Here is an 18,565-nt window from a genome sequence, read left to right on the forward strand (position 1 = left end):
ATAGACCGCACCATATCCAATAGAGTGCGATTACGACGTTCGGACACACCGTTTCGCTGAGGTGTTCCAGGCGGCGTGAGCTGTGAAACGATTCCACATTTCTTTAAGTGTGTACCAAATTCGTGACTTAAGTATTCTCCTCCACGATCTGATCGTAAGAATTTTATCTTTCGGTCACGTTGATTCTCCACCTCATTCTGAAATTCCTTGAACTTTTCAAAGGTCTCAGACTTGTGTTTCATTAAGTAGACATACCCATATCTACTCAAGTCATCTGTGAGAGTGAGAACATAACGATATCCTCCGCGAGCCTCAATGCTCATTGGACCGCACACATCGGTATGTATGATTTCCAACAAGTTGGTTGCTCGCTCCATTGTTCCGGAGAACGGAGTCTTGGTCATTTTACCTAAGAGGCATGGTTCGCACGTGTCAAACGATTCATAATCAAGAGACTCTAAAAGTCCATCGGCATGGAGCTTCTTCATGGGCTTGACACCAATGTGACCAAGGCGGCAGTGCCACAAGTATGTGGGACTATCGTTATCAACTTTAAATCTTTTGGCATCTACACTATGAACATGTGTAATATTACGCTCGAGATTCATTAAGAATAAACCATTGACCATCGGAGCATGACCATAAAACATATCTCTCATATAAATCGAACAACCATTATTCTCGGACTTAAATGAGTAGCCATCTCGTATTAAACGAGATCCAGATACAATGTTCATGCTCAAACTTGGCACTAAATAACAATTATTAAGGTTCAAAACTAATCACATAGGTAAATGTAGAGGCAGCGTGCCGACGGCGATCACATCGACTCTGGAACCATTCCCGACGCGCATCGTCACCTCGTCCTTCGCCAGTCTCCGTTTATTCCGCAGCTCCTGCTGTGAGTTACAAATATGAGCAACGGCACCGGTATCAAATACCCAGGAGTTACTACGAGTACTGGTAAGGTACACATCAATCACATGTATATCAAATATACCTTTGGTGTTGCCGGCCTTCTTATCCGCTAAGTATTTGGGGCAGTTCCGCTTCCAGTGACCCTTCCCCTTGCAATAAAAGCACTCAGTCTCAGGCTTGGGTCCATTCTTTGACTTCTTCCCGGTAACTGGCTTACCAGGCGCGGCAACATCTTTGCCGTCCTTCTTGAAGTTCTTCTTACCCTTGCCCTTCTTGAACTTAGTGGTCTTATTGACCATCAACACTTGATGTTCTTTCTTGATTTCAGCCTCTGCTGACTTCAGCATCGAGAACACTTCAGGAATGGTCTTTTCCATCCCTTGCATGTTGTAGTTCATCACAAAGCTCTTGTAGCTTGGTGGGAGCGACTGGAGGATTCTGTCAATGACCGCCTCATCTGGGAGGTTAATGTTCAGCTGGGTCATACGGTTGTGCAACCCAGACATCTTCAGGATGTGCTCACTGACAGAACTGTTTTCCTCCATCTTACAACTGTAGAACTTGTCGGAGACATCATATCTCTCGACCCGGGCATGAGCTTGGAAAACTAGTTTCAGCTCTTCGAACATCTCATATGCTCTGTGATGCTCAAAACGCTTTTGGAGCCCCGGTTCTAAGCTGTAAAGCATGCCGCACTGAACGAGGGAGTAATCATCAGCGCGAGACTGCCAAGCATTCATAATGTCTTGGTTCTCTGGGACGGGAGCGTCACCTAGCGGTCCTTCTAGGACATATTGTTTCCTGGCAGCTATGAGGATGATCCTCAGGTTCCGGACCCAGTCCGTATAGTTGCTGCCATCATCTTTCAGCTTGGTTTTCTCTAGGAACGCGTTGAAGTTCATGTTGACATTAGCGTTGGCCATTGATCTACAAGACATATTTGCAAAGGTTTTAGACTAAGTTCATGATAATAAAGTTCTAATCAAATTATGAACTCCCACTTAGATTAGACATCCCTTTGGTCATCTAAGTGTTACACGATCCGAGTCGACTAGTCCGTGTCCGATCATCACGTGAGACGGACTAGTCATCGTTGGTGAACATTTTCATGTTGATCGTATCTTCCATACGACTCGTGTTCGACCTTTCGGTCTCCGTGTTCCGAGGCCATGTCTGCACATGCTAGGCTCGTCAAGTTAACACTAAGTGTTTTCGCTGTGTAAAACTGTCTTACACCCGTTGTATGTGAACGTAAGAATCCATCACACCCGATCATCACGTGGTGCTTAGAAGCGACGAACTATAGCAACGGTGCACAGTTAGGGGAGAACACTTCTTGAGATTTTATAAGGGATCATCTTATTTACTACCGTCGTCCTAAGTAAACAAGATGCATAATACATAATAAACATCACATGCAATTATATAGTTGTGACATGATATGGCCATTATCATATAGCTCCATTGATCTTCATCTTTGGGGCTCCATGATCATCTTGTCACCGGCTTGACACCATGATCTCCATCATCGTGTCTTCATGAAGTTGTCACGCCAACGACTACTTCTACTTCTATGACTAACGTTTAGCAATAAAGTAAAGTAGTTTACATGGCGTTATTCAATGACACGCAGGTCATACAAAAAATAATGACAACTCCTATGGCTCCTGCCGGTTGTCATACTCATCGACATGCAAGTCATGAATCCTATTACAAAGAACATGATCTCATACATCACAATTCATCATTCATCACAACTTCTGGCCATATCACATCACATGATCAATCGCTGCAAAAACAAGTTAGACGTCCTCTAATTGTTGTTGCATCTTTTACGTGGCTGCAATTGGGTTCTAGCAAGAACGTTTTCTTACCTACGAATCACCACAACGTGATTTTGTCAACTTCTATTTACCCTTCATAAGGGCCCTGTTCATCGATTCCGCTCCAACTAAGGTGGGAGAGACAGACACCCGCCAGCCACCTTATGCAACTTGTGCATGTCAGTCGGTGGAACCGGTCTCACGTAAGAGTACGTGTAAAGTTGGTCCGGGCCGCTTCATCCCACAATACCGTTGAGCAAGAAAAGACTAGTAGAGGCAAGTAAGATGACAAAATCCACGCCCACAACAAAGTTGTGTTCTACTCGTGCAAAGAGAACTACGCATAGACCTAGCTCATGATGCCACTGTTGGGGAACGTTGCAGAAAATTAAAATTTTTCCTACGGTTTCACCAAGATCCATCTATGAGTTCATCTAAGCAACGAGTCTAGGGAGAGAGTTTGCATCTACATACCACTTGTAGATCGCGTGCGGAAGCTTGCAAGGTGATGATGTAGTCGTACTCGACGTGATCCAAATCACCGATGACCTGCGCCGAACGGACGGCACCTCCGTGTTCAACACACGTACGGAACAGCCACGTCTCCTCCTTCTTGATCCAGAAAGGAAGGGAGGAGAGGTTGAGGGAGATGGCACCAGCAGCAGCACGACGGCGTGGTGTTGGTGGAGCTGCAGTACTCCGGCAGAGCTTCGCTAAGCACTATGGAGGTGGAGGAGGTGTTGGGGAGGGAGAAGGAGGCAACCAAAGGCCAGGGCGTTCAGGTATGAAGTCCCTCCTCTCCCCCCACTATATATAGGGGTGCCAAGGGGGGGTGGCCGGCCCTAGGAGATCAAATCTCCTAGGGGGTGCGGCGGCCAAGGGGGGTTTTCCCTCCCCCCAAGGCACCTAGGAGGTGCCTTACCCTCCTAGGACTCTTGCCCCCTTGAACCCTAGGCGCATGGGCCTATGTGGGGCTGGTGCCCTTGGCCCATTAGGCCAAGGCGCACCCCCTTACAGCCCATGTGGCCCCCGGGGACAGGTGGACCCACCCGGTGGACCCCCGGGACCCTTCCGGTGGTCCCGGTACAATACCGATAACCCCGAAACTTGTCCCGATGCCCGAAACAGGACTTCCCATATATAAATCTTTACCTCCGGACCATTCCGGAACTCCTCGTGACGTCCGGGATCTCATCCGGGACTCCGAACAACATTCGGGTTAATGCATATACATATCCCTATAACCCTAGCGTAACTGAACCTTAAGTGTGTAGACCCTACGGGTTCGGGAGACATGCAGACATGACCGAGACTCTCTTAGTCAATAACCATCAGCGGGATATGGATACCCATGATGGCTCCCACATGCTCCTCGATGTTGTCATCGGATGAACCACTATGTCGAGGATTCGATCAAACCCTGTATGCAATTCCCTTTGTCAATCGGTACGTTACTTGCCCGAGACTCGATCGTCGGTATCCCAATACCTTGTTCAGTCTCGTTACCGGCAAGTCACTTTACTCGTACCGTAATGCATGATCCCGTGTCCAACACCTTGGTCACATTGAGCTCAATATGATGATGCATTACCGAGTGGGCCCAGAGATACCTCTCCGTCATACGGAGTGACAAATCCCAGTCTCGATCCGTGTCAACCCAACAGCTACTTTCGGAGATACCTGTAATGTACCTTTATAGTCACCTAGTTACGTTGTGACGTTTGGTACACCCAAGGCATTCTTACGGTATCCGGGAGTTACACGATCTCATGGTCGAAGGAAGAGATACTTGACACTTGCAAAGCTCTAGCAAAACGAACTACACGATCTTTTATGCTATGCTTAGGATTGGGTCTTGTCCATCACATCATTCTCCTAATGATGTGATCCCGTTATCAACTACATCCAATGTCCATAGTCAGGAAACCATGACTATCTGTTGATCACAACGAGCTGGTCAACTAGAGGCTTACCAGGGACATAGTGTGGTCTAAGTATTCACACGTGTATTACGATTTCCGGATAATACAGTTATAGCATGAATACAAGACAATTATCATGAACAATGAAATATAATAATACTTTTATTATTGCCTCTAGGGCATATTTCCAACACTTTCTCCCTCCTTCACAAAGGTTTGCATGAGAGGAGGAGGTCGTTTGATCTTGTCATTCTTCTTCTTGTTCTTGGAGTCGGGCATGTACCCAACCCCTTCCTTGGCCACAACTCCCTTTTGGTTGATCAAGAGATCGTTGAGGTTCTTCTTGCATTGTATGCAAGTCGCAAGACTTCTCTCAAGTTGCCCCTTTAGCTTAGCGTTCTCCTCAACGAGATGCACATGCTCACAACACGGGTTAGTAGCATTTGCATTATCAATTAATATCATACGAGGAAAAGTGGCTTTTTCCTTGGTTAGCTTTACTTGAAGTTGATCATGAGACTCTTTGAGGCTAGCATGAGCACCCTTCAAGACCTTGTGAGCCTTGTCAAGTAGATCAAACTCCTCTTTGAGTCTAGCAAGATCAACCTCAAGTTCGGCCTTCTCGGAGTTTAGCACATGAGAAACAATGAGGACATGATTATAATCTTTCTTTAACTTAGCATGATCAACGTTGTGTGACTCCTCAAGAGCCAAACGAAGACCACGCTCTTCCTCAAGAGCATTGGAAAGATCTGAAATCTCATCGGCATAGTCACGACTATGCCCTTCCATCTTAATGATCGTGTCTTCGTGAGCCTCGATCATGTCATTGGCTTCACCAAGTTGTTCCAAGAGAGCAACAAAGTGCTTCTTGGATTTTCCCTTAAGTTTGCCCATAAAGGCCTCAAAATCATTTGCCTCCACATTAGCTCCCTCAAGTTCATTAATGCTATCCGTCGGAGAAGGATGATTAATGATGGTAGTTTTGATGTTGGGGGTTACCTTGTTGGTGGCTTTAGCCATGAGGCACTTGGCGGTGATGCTCTCGTTGGGTGAGTCGAAGAGAGACACCAGTGGAGTCGTCGCAATGGCAACGGAGGCCATGGCAACCGACTCATCACCTTCATCATCGTCATCATCCTCATTGTACTCTTCTTGTACCACCAATGCCTTGGGAGGAGTCTTCTTGGTGAAGTTTCTCTTGTTGGGGAACGACTTGGCCTTGTCCTTTCGGATGAGCTTGCCACCATTGTCTTCCCCCTTCTCATACGGGCACTCCGCAACAAAATGACTCACGTTGCCACAATTGTAGCAAGTCCTTACACGTTGCTTGCTCTTCGTGCTACTTGAGTTGTTTTTGCTAAAGTTTGGCCTCGAGTTTTTCTTGCTCCAAAATTGCCTTGAAGCGAGTGCCATGTGTTCATGATACGCATACTTTGTATCTTCGAGGTTGCTCTCCTCTTCTTCCTCTTCTTCTTCTTCAACGGTGAGCTTGGCCTTCAATGCAAGGTTGGGCTTCTTTGCCCTTTGAGAACGAAGCACCACATTGTCGGCGGTCTTGTCCAAAATGTTCATGGCCACAAACTCATCCAACACTTCGCTTGAGGTCAAAGTGTGGAAGTCCAGTCTTTGACGAATGACGGAGGACATGGCCTTGTGGTAGGGCATCATTGCCTTGAGGAATTTGCGCTTGATCCAATTATCATCCGTGTCCTTGCTCCCGTGATCTCGTAGTGAGACCGCGAGTTTGGTTACTCTCCGATAAAGCTCACGAGGTTCTTCATCTTCTTTCATTGCAAACTCATCGGCCTCATCTTGCACCACTTCATAGTTGGAGCGTTGAATGCTTGCGCTTCCCCGGTAGAGAGAGACAACACAATGCCATGCGTCTTTGGCCAAGGCGAAGGGCCGAAGATGAGGTAGGTCTTCGGGTGGAATTGCATCTTGAATGATGAAGAGAGCATTCTCATTGAATTGATTATCCGCGGCTTCTCGAGGAGTGAAGTTGCTTGGATCATGCGGATAGAAACCTTCTTCAATGATTCTCCACAGGTTAGTGTTCACATGATTTAAATGACGTTTAAAGCGGTAAACCCAAGAATCAAAGTCCTCATTTTTCACAATCTTAGGGGGAGGACCAGCATGATTCAAATGAGTGGAAGGAACTGGTCCACCATAAACAAGTGGTGGTTCCACATGAGCAAAGATGCCGGTGCCATTTTTACCACTAGAAGAAGGAGCCTTTTCACTACTAGCTTCCCCCTTATCGGAGATAGCATCCGTCACCTTGTCGGTGGGATCACCCACTTTCAACGGTGTAGTGGATAGTTTAAGCCCCTCAAGGAATTTAGTAAACATGCTTTCAACCTCGGTCATCATGGAGGTTTTTAATGTCTCCAAGGCCACATTGAACTCCTCACAAGAGACCGAGGTTCCCCCATCGCCCGTAAACGAGGTCGGATTCACACCGGAGTGTTCCTCCACACCGTCTACGATATCAACCATACTCTTCGGAGGGTAAAGTCCTTAATAAAGAGACGAGGCTCTGATACAAATTGAAAGGATTGATATGGTTGACTAGAGGGGGGTGAGGCAACTAACAATTTTTAGCTTTTCTTTAACAATTTAAACTTTGCATCAAAGTAGGTTGTCTAGATATGAAACTAGGTGAGCAACCTATATGATGCAATAAGGATAGGAACACAAGCAAGCAAATGATATGAAACAAATAAGCTTGCACAAGTAAAGGCATGAGATAACCAAGAGTGGAGACAGTGGAGACGAGGATGTGTTGCCGAAGTTCCTTCCCTTTGAGAGGAAGTACGTCTCCGTTGGAGTGGTGTGGAGGCATAATGCTCCCCAAGAAGCCACTAGGGCCACCGTATTCTCCTCACGCCCTCACACAATGCGAGATGCCGTGATTCCACTATTGGTTCCCTTGGAGGCGGTGACCGAATCTTTACAAACAAGGTTGGGGCAATCTCCACAACTCAATTGGAGGCTCCCAACGACACCACGAAGCTTCACCACAATGGACTATGGCTTCGCGGTGACCTTAACCGTCTAGGATGCTCAAACATCCAAGGGTAACAAGATCCGCAAGGGATTAGTGGGGGAATCAAATTTCTCTTGGTGGAAGTGTGGATCGAGGCCTTCTCAACCACTTCCGAACAAATCAACAAGTTTGATTGGCTAGGGAGTGAGATCGGGTGAAAATGGAGCTTAGAGCAATAATGGAGCTTGGGGTTGGAAGAGATGAGTCAACGGGGAAGAAGGGGACCCCTTATATAGTGTAGGACAAAGATCCGACCGTTACCCACCAACCAGCCCGCGGCCAGCGGTACTACCGCGCCAGGCCAGCGGTACTACCGCAGGGCCACGCAGTGCTACCGCTTGTTACCAAGCGGTACTACCGTACTAGCCCGCGGTACTACCGGAACCCAAGCGACAGCAAGGTCAGATCTGACGCGCAGGAGCTGAGGGCGGTACTTCCGCAAGCGCGGTACTACCGCGCCTCCATGCGGTACTACCGCAAGGCAGAAATCCTCTAGCCAGGGGGGAGGAAACATCCGTGCCTACTTCCGCAAAGAAACGGAACAAGCAAAAACCCGACACAGTAGTACTGCCGAGGGGCGGTACTACTGCCTGACAGCATAGCGCGGTACTACCATGGAGCGAAAGCGGTACTACCGCGGTAGGTGCGGATGTAAAAAATTACATCCGCCCCTACTACCGCGAAGGAGCGGCACTAGCCTAGTGGGCAGCGGTAGTGCAGCTCCAGGGGAGCGGTACTACCGTGGGCACCTGCGGTACTACCGCTGATGCCTACGGTACTACCGCTTTCCCAGGAGCAGTACTACCGCGACCCAACTCAGCAGCCAGAACCAGGAAGGCGAGAAAACGGAGGAAGCTCCAAGGGAAAAAGGAGGGGACAAGAAGGAGACGTGTACGTGATGATTCCACCCAAACCTTTCCAACGCGGACCCCCTCTTAATAGTACGGCTTTCCTACGACTCAAGTTCATCAAAAAGAAACGAAGAAATGACGCTGTCTTCAACAGTCTTCGAGGGGCACACAACCGTCTTGTGCCTAGTGATGAAATGTCTGGGATACTCAAGGCACACGATTAGTCCGCAAACGCGTTGTCATCAATCACCAAAACACCTTAGGGATAAATATGCCCTTACAAGATGCGTTCGTGATCCATTATCTAATAGGATGCGTCTGTGATTAGTTTCCAAATAATTAGATGTGTCCGTGATTAATTTTCTAATATGACGTGCGTGATTATTTTCCTAATAATAGGATGCGTCTGTGATTAGTTTCCTAATAATAGGATGCTTTTATGATTAGTTTCCTAATAATTAGATGAGCCCGTGATTAGTTTCTTAATAGGATGTGTCCCTAATTATAGTTTCTTAATTGGCCAGGCGTGGACTTCCATATTTTTCTTCGCGGTGGAGTACGGTCAGTCAATGTAAATTGCTAAGTGCACACAGAGAATATATTAGGTTAAGGCTAGCCATTAGATTGAGTTTAGAGTGACTAATCAAGCGATGATAATGTATCCGTGTACGTTTTGTGGGGTGCACTTAGAGAAGATAATGTTTGCTCTTTTATAAGTAGTATAGATTATTATAAACATGTACGGATACAGTATGTATCTGTATGTAGTTCATATTATGTATGTAATTGATATTAAAATCTCAATTAAGATTTATATTTAAAAACGGAGCAAGTAGTACGTATTGGGCCACACCGCCGCGGAGTGAACCATTCAGTTCTCTATTCATGTATCTACACAAAGCTGAAGTTTTCACAAAAAAAGGACAAAGTTGAGGAACTTACTGCATCCAAGGCCAACCCGTACACCTTCTGTAATCGTTTGGACCGTGTTGTTTGGACTATAGAAGTCATCCAACGTGGTACTGTATCGGTCCGCGGCATGGTCCAAACGCAATTACTTCCGCAAACCGAAGACAAAAGTGGGGGAGGTTTTCGAGAGTCCGGACTGCTCTCAATCCCGTTTCTGACCGCCCTGCCCCATCAAAAACCCGTCACCGCCTCTCCCACGCTTTTCTTTCGATGCATGTGTCGCTTACCGCCGCATTCGTGCAGTCCTAGAGCAAGCAGAGGCCGGCATTTATGCCGCGATGTGATCGGAGGGAGGGAGGGAGGGCGGCGCTGACCGACGCGACCTCCTGATAGCCGCCGCTTCAATGCAAACGCAGGTTCCCGAGGAACCAACACCGCCCGCTGCGCCGCACTGAAGCGGCTGATTGGCCCTTCACATGGCCTCACCGCAGCTATTTAAGCCGCGCTCCGGCGCCGTCCACATCGCACCCTCCTCCTCCGATCCTTCCCGTCCATCACCCTTTACATCTCCGTCGATGGGCAAGTCCTAGGCATCGGCACTGCCAGTCGGTTCTGGGGCGGGATCTGGCGGCTCGTGGAGACGCCACCCTCGAACTCCGGGGTTGTCGTTCTCGTCGGTTGGCAGCGACTCGACGCGGGCGGAGATCGTCATCTCCTCCGGTGACGAGGAGAACCAGCAGCCGCCACCGCCGTAGTCCGCATCGGCGGTGCCAGGTCAGGTCTACGCCCGCATGAACGCGGAGTTCGGGGAGCAGATGTAGTTGATGCTCCATCGCTCCGTCATCCACACCAACGGCCCAGCTCCGCCACTGGGGGTGCTCCTCCCCGTGAAGTCGGAGCCGGCATCCACTCCACGCTCTCCATAGCCGCGGCTCACAAATTGGACGCCGTGTCAAGAAAGAGCGGCTCTCGCCGCCGCCCCGGCGCATCAAGGAGTAGTGGCTCTCGCCACCCCCCTGGCGTGTCATGAAGGAGGAGCGTTGCTCGCCGCCGCCCTGCCCAATGCGTGCGGATGCATTCTGCACTACCTCCTCAGCGACGGCTCCTTGTCGTCATCCCAGCGCACCATGATGGTGCAGGAGTACGCTGACCGACAACAACGCCGACGGGAAGCCACAACGACACGCGCCGATCCAAGTTCACGGACTCAAAGGTTCCGCCGCCACACATCATGGCGGACCCGAACCTAACGTATGCCTAGGCCCTGGAGCACTTCGTGACGACGTCGAAGACGGCCACGCGCCATCTCCGTCGCCTCGACAGGGAGATGTCCAGGTACAGCGAGGAATGGTCCCTCGTCGAGATTGCCGCGGCCGCCTACGATGACGCCTCCAACGACCGCCACCCTCGCCCCTAGCCCACGTCCTCGGTGGCCGCGGCCGCACTGCGCATGAGGCAGGAGGAGGCGGAGCGGATCATCCGCGAGCGTTAGGCGGCCGCCGAGAAGCCCTGCCGCGACGTCTCCATGTTCCGCCGTCCCAAGCCCGACGACGACAACTCCGACGCCGGGTCGGGCAACGATGACGGAGGAGGACCCGCCAGCCTGCTTCAAAGTGTGCTGCTTCCGATGGTTTCATCCCGACGACTGCGTGCGTGTATGTGAACATCTTTGATTGTAATGTGTTCAAAAACAAGTTTAGGGGAAGGGCCAGAGATGCGGCAGACAGACTATTTCGATAGCTGTCTATCAAAGCTGGGACAAATCTATGTCTTTGGTCAGGATTAAGGAAAAGTGTACTGTATTAAGTTACAGCGTGCCGCAGTCCTAATCCGGCATCATGAGGAGCCCCTTGGCGAGCATCCCGGACAGCAGCCTGTCCCGTGCAAACCTCACCACGGCGTGATCGCTCTGCTGCACCAGCCCCACCATATAGGACGCCGCGATCACCTGCGCGCTCCTCCATCGCCGGATCCCGGCGTACCGGCGCAGAGCCGCCTCGACCGACTCCCGTTCCTTCCCGACGATGGCGTCGCCGAGGCACCGCGCAAGGACGACCGCGTCCTCCAGCACGACGCACGCGCCCTGCGCCAGGTCCGGCGTCGTCGGGTGGAGCGCGTCGCCGGCGACGCACACGTTCCTCTTGCTGATGCTGGCGAACAGGAGCGACAGCGGGGGACGGTACCGCAGCGGCGCCACGAGGACGTCGTTCATCTCGCTCCTCTCAACAGCTCCCAGCACGTCGGCGGGGGCCTTGATGCTTCTGAGCTTCGCCAGCACGAACTGCTTCATCTCCGCCGGGTTCTGCTCGGCGTCATCCTTACTGTCCGGAGTAGGAGAAGGAGACCATGTGAGACGTCGGTGCGGTTGCAGGGGACCAAGCCCGCGAGGAAACCCTGGCCGCTGAACTGCAGCATCTTGGGCTCGAAGCCATGGTCTTGGTCGTCGATGGAGACGATCTTGGAGGAGTAGCGGATGGTGCCTGGCGGAAGCTCTTCCTCCAGTGCATGGAGCAGCACGTTACGCTGCACGCACCGGGCTTCATGGGGTCCGCTGCATCGTCAAGGATTAGTCCACGAAGAACAGAGTAGCTCTATTCCACGGCTTGGAACCAAGTCGGCAATTCAGATTAGAGATTATGGGTCCGTGTCTCACCATTTGCCTTGCACCCGGAGATCAATCTCTCGCGCCACGTCCCCTGTTGTCGGAGACATGACACACGCCCTACGGAAGGAAAACATCTAACTAATTAAATCCAACTACAAAAAGTCGAGTGATTAGAAGTTGGATCTGCAGGTGTTTACTCCTAATGGTGTCGCCTACCCCAAGGGCATCAAGCGCGCGGAAGGCGTTCGTCCATGCGAAGTCCGGAGCACCGGCGACGACTCCAGCACCACGCACCCAACGCCTTTCCTGCGGTTCATCATCCCCATCTGATCAATTCAGGATGCAGAGATGCAGACATATGTATGTATGTACGGGCTGGAGGAGGAGGCTCTGCTTTACCTGTGGAGGCCCAGGGCGACGGCGAGGCCTGCCACGCCGGCGCCTGCGATGACGATGTCCTCGCCGGCGTCCTGCTGCTCCACCATGTTTACCATGGCTTATGGTGTGATGGGACTGGCTGACTGACTGACGGATTATGGTTTGCTCGCGAGACTTGAGCTGAACAGTGGTGCACTGGGAAGGCGTTGACCGGTGAGCAAATCGAGCATGCCTGGTGAGTGTGTGTATATATAAAAATATGTCTGCAGCCTCGATCAGCAAGAGGGAGCCTCGATGAGATGAGATGAGATGAGATCGGAGAAAGGGTATCCTTTGCTTGAAGAAAAGAAAAAGAAGAAGAGGAGAATGGCGTCACTGCTGATGATGCAGGTTGCATCCAAGCAAGTAACTTTGTTTTTTTAGGTATTTTAGCATCTTTGTAAAAAAATAGAAAATAACTCACGTGCAGCAACAGTATTGGCCAGCCCAGTAGCACAGGCGAGAAATAGCATTTGCGGAGGAGTTGCAGAGAACTCGGGGAACGCCACAAATGAGTGTGAACATATATTCCATCCAGATACAAGATAGTAGGAAACGACAACACTCGATACAAATACTCTCAACTTAGCTAGGAACCGACAACACTATTCCCTCCGTTCCGAATTACTTGTCTTGAATTTGTCTAAATACGGATGTATCTAGACTCATTTTAGTGCTACATACCTCCGTATTTAGATAAATCTAAAACAAGTAATTCGGAAACAGAGGGAGTAGATACAAACAGTCTCAACCTAGTTAACTGCATATACCTTGGAATCTCACTCGCTCGGATATTGAGAAATGTCTGCACCCTTGTGGGTAACAAAACATTTTTAGCCTTCTCCGGCAAAAAAAGGTTGGTGGCTGGCGGCTGGCTCGCAAACAAAACTGTGATAGACACGCGGCATTTTAATCGCCCGAATTTACAGGCGTAACACCAAGCGACCAGCTGGGGGTTGCGAAACCGAAGAAATCGGGCTGAATTAACACGCCCGGTGAAAACAACATGCATAGCAGTTGCTGTTCATTGGGCTCTATATAAAGGAGGTTGATCGACGCGTACCTGCACACACACACAGAGTCAGAGACGACGTATAGGTTGCAGGCAAGTGACAAACATGGCTAACGGGAAGCTGCTGGCCGTGCTTGCTCTCTTCCAGGTCCTGTCGCTCCTCCTCCACGTCCATGGCGTCTCCGGGGCCATCAGCCTCACGCACAAGCATGCAAAGCGGCCCGGCGCAGGGGGGGCGGCGGCGGCGGGAAATGCCACGTCACCGGCTTCCTCCAAGGCAAGGCCGGCAAGTGCAACCCGGAGCACGGCTCCGACTGCTGCGTCTCCGGCCACCGCTACCCGCAGTTCAAGTGCTCGCCCCCGGTGTCCGCGAAGACGCCGGCGATCCTCACGCTGAACAGCTTCGCGGCGGGAGGAGACGGGGGAGGCAAGTCCTTCTGCGACAACAAGTTCCACCCGGACACCGCGCGGGTGGTGGCGTTGTCCTCGGGGTGGCTGCGCCTGGACGGCACGCGCAGGTGCAACAAGATGATCCGCATCAACGGAAACGGGCGGTCGGTGCTGGCCAAGGTGGTGGACGAGTGCGATTCGGTGAACGGGTGCGACGCGGAGCACAACTTCGAGCCCCCGTGCCCGAACAACGCGGTGGACGGGTCGCCGGCGGTCTGGAAGGCGCTGGGGCTCAAGGAGTCGATTGGGGAGTTCAAGGTCACCTGGTCTGACGTCGGAGCTTAGGCCAGGGAGGGGAGACATATGTGCACCTCACTCACTGTAAGCAGCGTATGGTGTGTGATGAGATGCTACCTACTCTTGGCGGTGGACCGGGTCGCTGCTAATCTAACTAAATAAGCCGCCGGTCACGTACTTTGATGTTTTTCAGGTTTATGTATTTGTCATGTTTCGAAATACCCATGTGTTGTTGCGGAGCGACAAAAGAAAAAAAAACTCCGACGTTTATATTCTACAAATAGTACTACCTTGTTCTCCAGGTTAAAAAAATCCTACCTTGTTCTTGCTCTCGTCGCCATCCATCTCCTTCCCTCCATGACAAGCTCACAGCCCACATGACAGAGACGCTGCCTATGAACACGATGGGCTATCTAACAATAAGAAGAGTACGTTTCTCCCGCTGCCAATATAGGGCACATTGCAAAAGTCGTGTGTTTGTATTGTTCCGAGCTAACGAACAATAAGAAGAGTACAGTCCACTTCAGTTTCTCCCGCTGCCAATATAGGACGCATTGCAAAAGTCGTGTGTTTGAATTGTTCCGAGAATTTCAAACACCATTTTAGAGTCATTTGGCATTGCCAAAGTATAACACTAACATTCAAGTCTTATTCAAATGACATAACATATAAGAACAAAATGTTTTCTTTAAAAGGAGGTTGACCCCCGGCCTCTGCATCTGGCCGATGCATACGGTCACTTTATTAATTATTCTCACACGACCTTACAAAATAATACAATAGTAAGACTAAAGCGTCGTCTAAGCAACAAACTGTCGCTACACCTATCCAGATGATGAAGGGGCGCAGATAGCCTGGGCCTAATACCGAACAGACATCGCAGCCAAACCTAACATCTAAGACCTGAGGTCCCATCCAGGACGCCTGCCGGGCATGGGTCACACCGGTCCGGCGTGCTCTCATAGGCCGCCGCCGCCAACTGCCACCGCTCCATCTTCAGAATTGTACTGATACATCAACTTTACTCGGTCCAGCTATCGTTGACGCCACCATGGCGCCCAACGGCACCTCCTCCCTGCGCGCAAACAACTGAGCACGTCGCGGTCGCCACTGATACACCTCAGCGCCATACTCTCAAGTACCACCAGCCGACGCAGCTTGAAGTCTTTGGAAGATCTGTCGTGCGTAGCACCTGCCGACCAGGCATGACAAAGCGTAGCACCTGTCGGCCAGGCATGACTTGACATCTTCACCGAAGTTCCGTGCAAGACGAAGCCGCTCCACAAAGGATGCTCCCAATAGAGAAACGGCACCGCAGTGCCGCCATCGTCCGATCTGGAACACCAGGTCCTAGGGTTTCCCCTGGAGGAGCACGAGTGGGTCGACAGTAGTTACACGACGATGCCTTCATTAAGGTAACGGCGTAGAACGCCGCCATCGCCTGTCGTCGGCTCGGTTTTCACCGGCAACCATGTCTCCCCAACTCGCAGCCGGGACTGGATGATGGATCTCGAGATCAAATCAGCAAGCCTCTGGCCGGCCACCTTCGACGAAGAAGATGACCACCACCACTAGCTACACCGGCCAGAACAGATCTGCCATGTGCCGCCAAGCAGTCCACCAGGCCCTCGACGCCTTCGCCGATCTAAAGCCAGATGACATGCTGCTGAAGACCGCATCGCGCCGCCGCCCGATCCAGGCCAGCCGCCGCAGCAGCCGTCCGTGGCCCGAGGCAGGGCCGACCGCCGCCGCCGTCGAAGCCATCGCCGCCGCTTCTAGATCGGCCGCACCTCCATGCATGTTGGGGCCCCGCCACCCCTGTGGTGCGGGAGGGAGGAAGGGAGGATCGGGTGGCCTCTCGAGTGGCGGCTGGGAAGGCCTCCGAAGTCGCCTGGAGGAGCGACCCGGGAGGCAGATGCGCCTCTATAAGAATAAAATGTAAAATGATTTTTTTACATATATCTTAATATAGGATCTCACGAATATAAACGACTACAGAATCGACTTAGACTTGTTCGACTAAGATTTTAGGAGACTGCGTTACAAATGGCTTCTGCCAGAACGAGACCCCTCGCACTGGCAGTCAAAGCGTGCCACAGTCGTAGTCGGGCATCATGAGGAGCCCCTTGGCGAGCACCCCTGACAGCAGCCTGTCGCGCGCAAATCTCACCACGGCGTGCTCGCTCTGCTGCACACGCCCCACCATGTAGGACGCCGCAATCACCTGCGCGCTCCTCCACCGCCGGATCCCGGCGTACCGGCGCAGAGCCGCCTCGATCGTCTCATCTCCGTCCATCGCGTCGCCGAGGCACCGCGCGAGGACGACCGCGTCCTCCAGCGCGATGCACGCGCCCTGCGCCAGGTCCGGCGTCGTGGGGTGGAGCGCGTCGCCGGCGACGCACACGTTCCCCTTGCTGATGCTCCCGAACAGGAGCGACAGCGGCGGGCGGTACCGCAGCGGCGCCACGAGGACGTCGTTCATCTCGCTCCTCTCGACCGCATCCAGAACCTCGTCTGGTGCCATGATGCTCCGCAGCTTGGCCAGGACGAACTGCTTCATCTCCGCCGGGCTCTGGTCGACGTCCTCCTTGCCGTCCGGACAGGAAGGTGACCACGTCAGGAACCAGTACACGTCCGTGTCGCCGCAGGGCACCAGGCCGGCACGGAAGCCGTTGCCGCTCAACTGCATGAACTTGGGCTGGAACCCGTGGCCGTCGGAGTACTTGGCGTGCCCCCGCGTGGCCCTGCGCCCGGAGTCGAGCGGCTTGGCGAGCCCCAGCCATCTGGCCACCACCGAGTTGATCCCGTCGCAGCCGATCAGCACCTTTGCTCGGAGCGTCGAGCCGTCGGCGAGATGCAGGATCTTGGCATCGCCGCCGCCGTCTTTTTCTTTGTCGTCGTCGATGGAGACGATCCTGGAGTTGTAGCGGATGGTGCCTGCCGGAAGCTCTTCCTCCAGCGCCTGGAGCAGCACGTTCCGCTGCACGCACCGGGCTTCGTGGGGTCCCCTGCATTAATCAAGAAGCAAACAGATGAATTCACCCAAGAATGGAGCAAGTTTGGGTTTGATCCGATGGTGAATGGAGTGGACATCTCACAGTTTTCCTTGCACCCGGAGATCCAGCTCTCGCACCACTTGCCCGGTAGTCGGAGACATGACACGCACCCTATCCATTCGAGAGGAGAAAAATGAACAGTACGCCGTCAGCACGGCTAACTCGATATATGTATGATCGTGATAAGCTTCAGAAAAAGATGGAGATCCAGATCAAGATCGAGCTGTAGTGTATACGTACCCCTGCACCTGCAGGTGGTGGCTCCTCATCTTGTCGCCGACGCCGAGGGCGTCAAGCGCGCGGAAGGCGTTGGTCCATGTCATGAACGCGAAGCCGGACGTCCGGAGCGCCGGCGACGACTCCAGCACCACGCTCCGCACGCCCTTCCTGCATTCATCCAGCGACCCTTGTTTAGTGAAGCCGACATGCCACATGTACACAACACAAATGAAGAAGCTGGCTAGCGTTCACGACGAATTCAGAGAGCATGTGAGTCGTCTCTGCCTCTGTGGAGATGTGACTGGTGTGCCGGCGTACCTGTGGAGTCCCAGGGCGACGCCGACACCGGCGAGGCCGGCGCCGACAATGACCACGTCCTCGGCGGCGTCCTGCTTCTGCTGCTCCATGTGTGCTTACACTGGCTTACGCTTCGACGACTGATATATTCGGTTCGTCGTGTGTGCTCGCGAGTTAATTTGAGCTGGTTTTGACTGATCTATACCATTCAGCAAGTCAATGCTGTATGTATATGTGCTCCAAGAAAACTGAAGCAGCGGAGAAGGAGGCGGCTCTGGCGTCACTGCTGATGATGCCTTGCTGGTTGGCCTTGTACAATAATGGTCAACTTGGGCACTTGGCAACTTGCATCCGTCCTTTTTCAGTATCATACTAGCGCCTTTTTTCTTCGGACTAGTACTTTATCCGAGAATTTTGGGGGCAAGGTAGAATAAAAAAACGGTTGACGGCCACATGCAAATATGTTGGCCATTGCTGAATTTTCGATCCTTGACAGTGGGGTTTATTTTTATTTTTGAGGCAAAGTCCTTGAGAGCAACTCGAACGCAGGGACCTAAATGGACACGGATTTTGTTTACTTTTTGTTCGTATGAGTCATCTATCCGCTTAGCGGACATGCGGCGGACACACGATGCACTCAACGCAGCAACACATGAAGCGGACAAGCACAACAGAACACAGGCAAACGCATAGCAGTAGCAGCACCAAGCGAGCCGGACAATGGGCAGTGCCCAAGGCCCGCGCTGCTGCCGCCGCAAGCCCCAGGGCGCGGGCTCGCCTACGTCACCCCCCCC

General features: G+C 51.9%; 1 protein-coding gene and 1 pseudogene across 1 annotated transcript; both read right to left on the reverse strand.

Moving 5' to 3' along the window:
• Positions 1–11,285: 11,285 nt before the first annotated feature.
• Positions 11,286–12,661, reverse strand: LOC123081649 (monooxygenase 2-like; annotated as a pseudogene).
• Positions 12,662–16,133: 3,472 nt separating this feature from the next.
• Positions 16,134–17,960, reverse strand: LOC123081650 (monooxygenase 2-like). Its single transcript, XM_044504198.1, has 4 exons — positions 17,793–17,960; positions 17,496–17,642; positions 17,298–17,366; positions 16,134–17,207 (listed from the first exon to the last, which is right to left on the reverse strand). The coding sequence occupies exons 1-4, from the start codon at positions 17,879–17,881 to the stop codon at positions 16,283–16,285; spliced, it is 1,230 nt and encodes a 409-aa protein (XP_044360133.1). The 5' UTR covers positions 17,882–17,960; the 3' UTR covers positions 16,134–16,282.
• Positions 17,961–18,565: the final 605 nt, after the last annotated feature.

Source organism: Triticum aestivum, chromosome 4A, assembly GCF_018294505.1.
Source record: "Triticum aestivum cultivar Chinese Spring chromosome 4A, IWGSC CS RefSeq v2.1, whole genome shotgun sequence".
Taxonomy (NCBI): domain Eukaryota; kingdom Viridiplantae; phylum Streptophyta; class Magnoliopsida; order Poales; family Poaceae; genus Triticum; species Triticum aestivum.

Bases quoted from the DNA above. Each gene is read 5' to 3' on its own strand.
- LOC123081650 (XM_044504198.1), bottom strand. From the start codon at position 17,881: ATGGAGCAGCAGAAGCAGGACGCCGCCGAGGACGTGGTCATTGTCGGC. The intron at 17,643-17,792 runs GTACGCCGGCAC...GGATGAATGCAG, and splicing joins GTCGCCCTGGGACTCCACAG to GAAGGGCGTGCGGAGCGTGG. The intron at 17,367-17,495 runs GTACGTATACAC...TCGAATGGATAG, and splicing joins CACCACCTGCAGGTGCAGGG to GGTGCGTGTCATGTCTCCGA.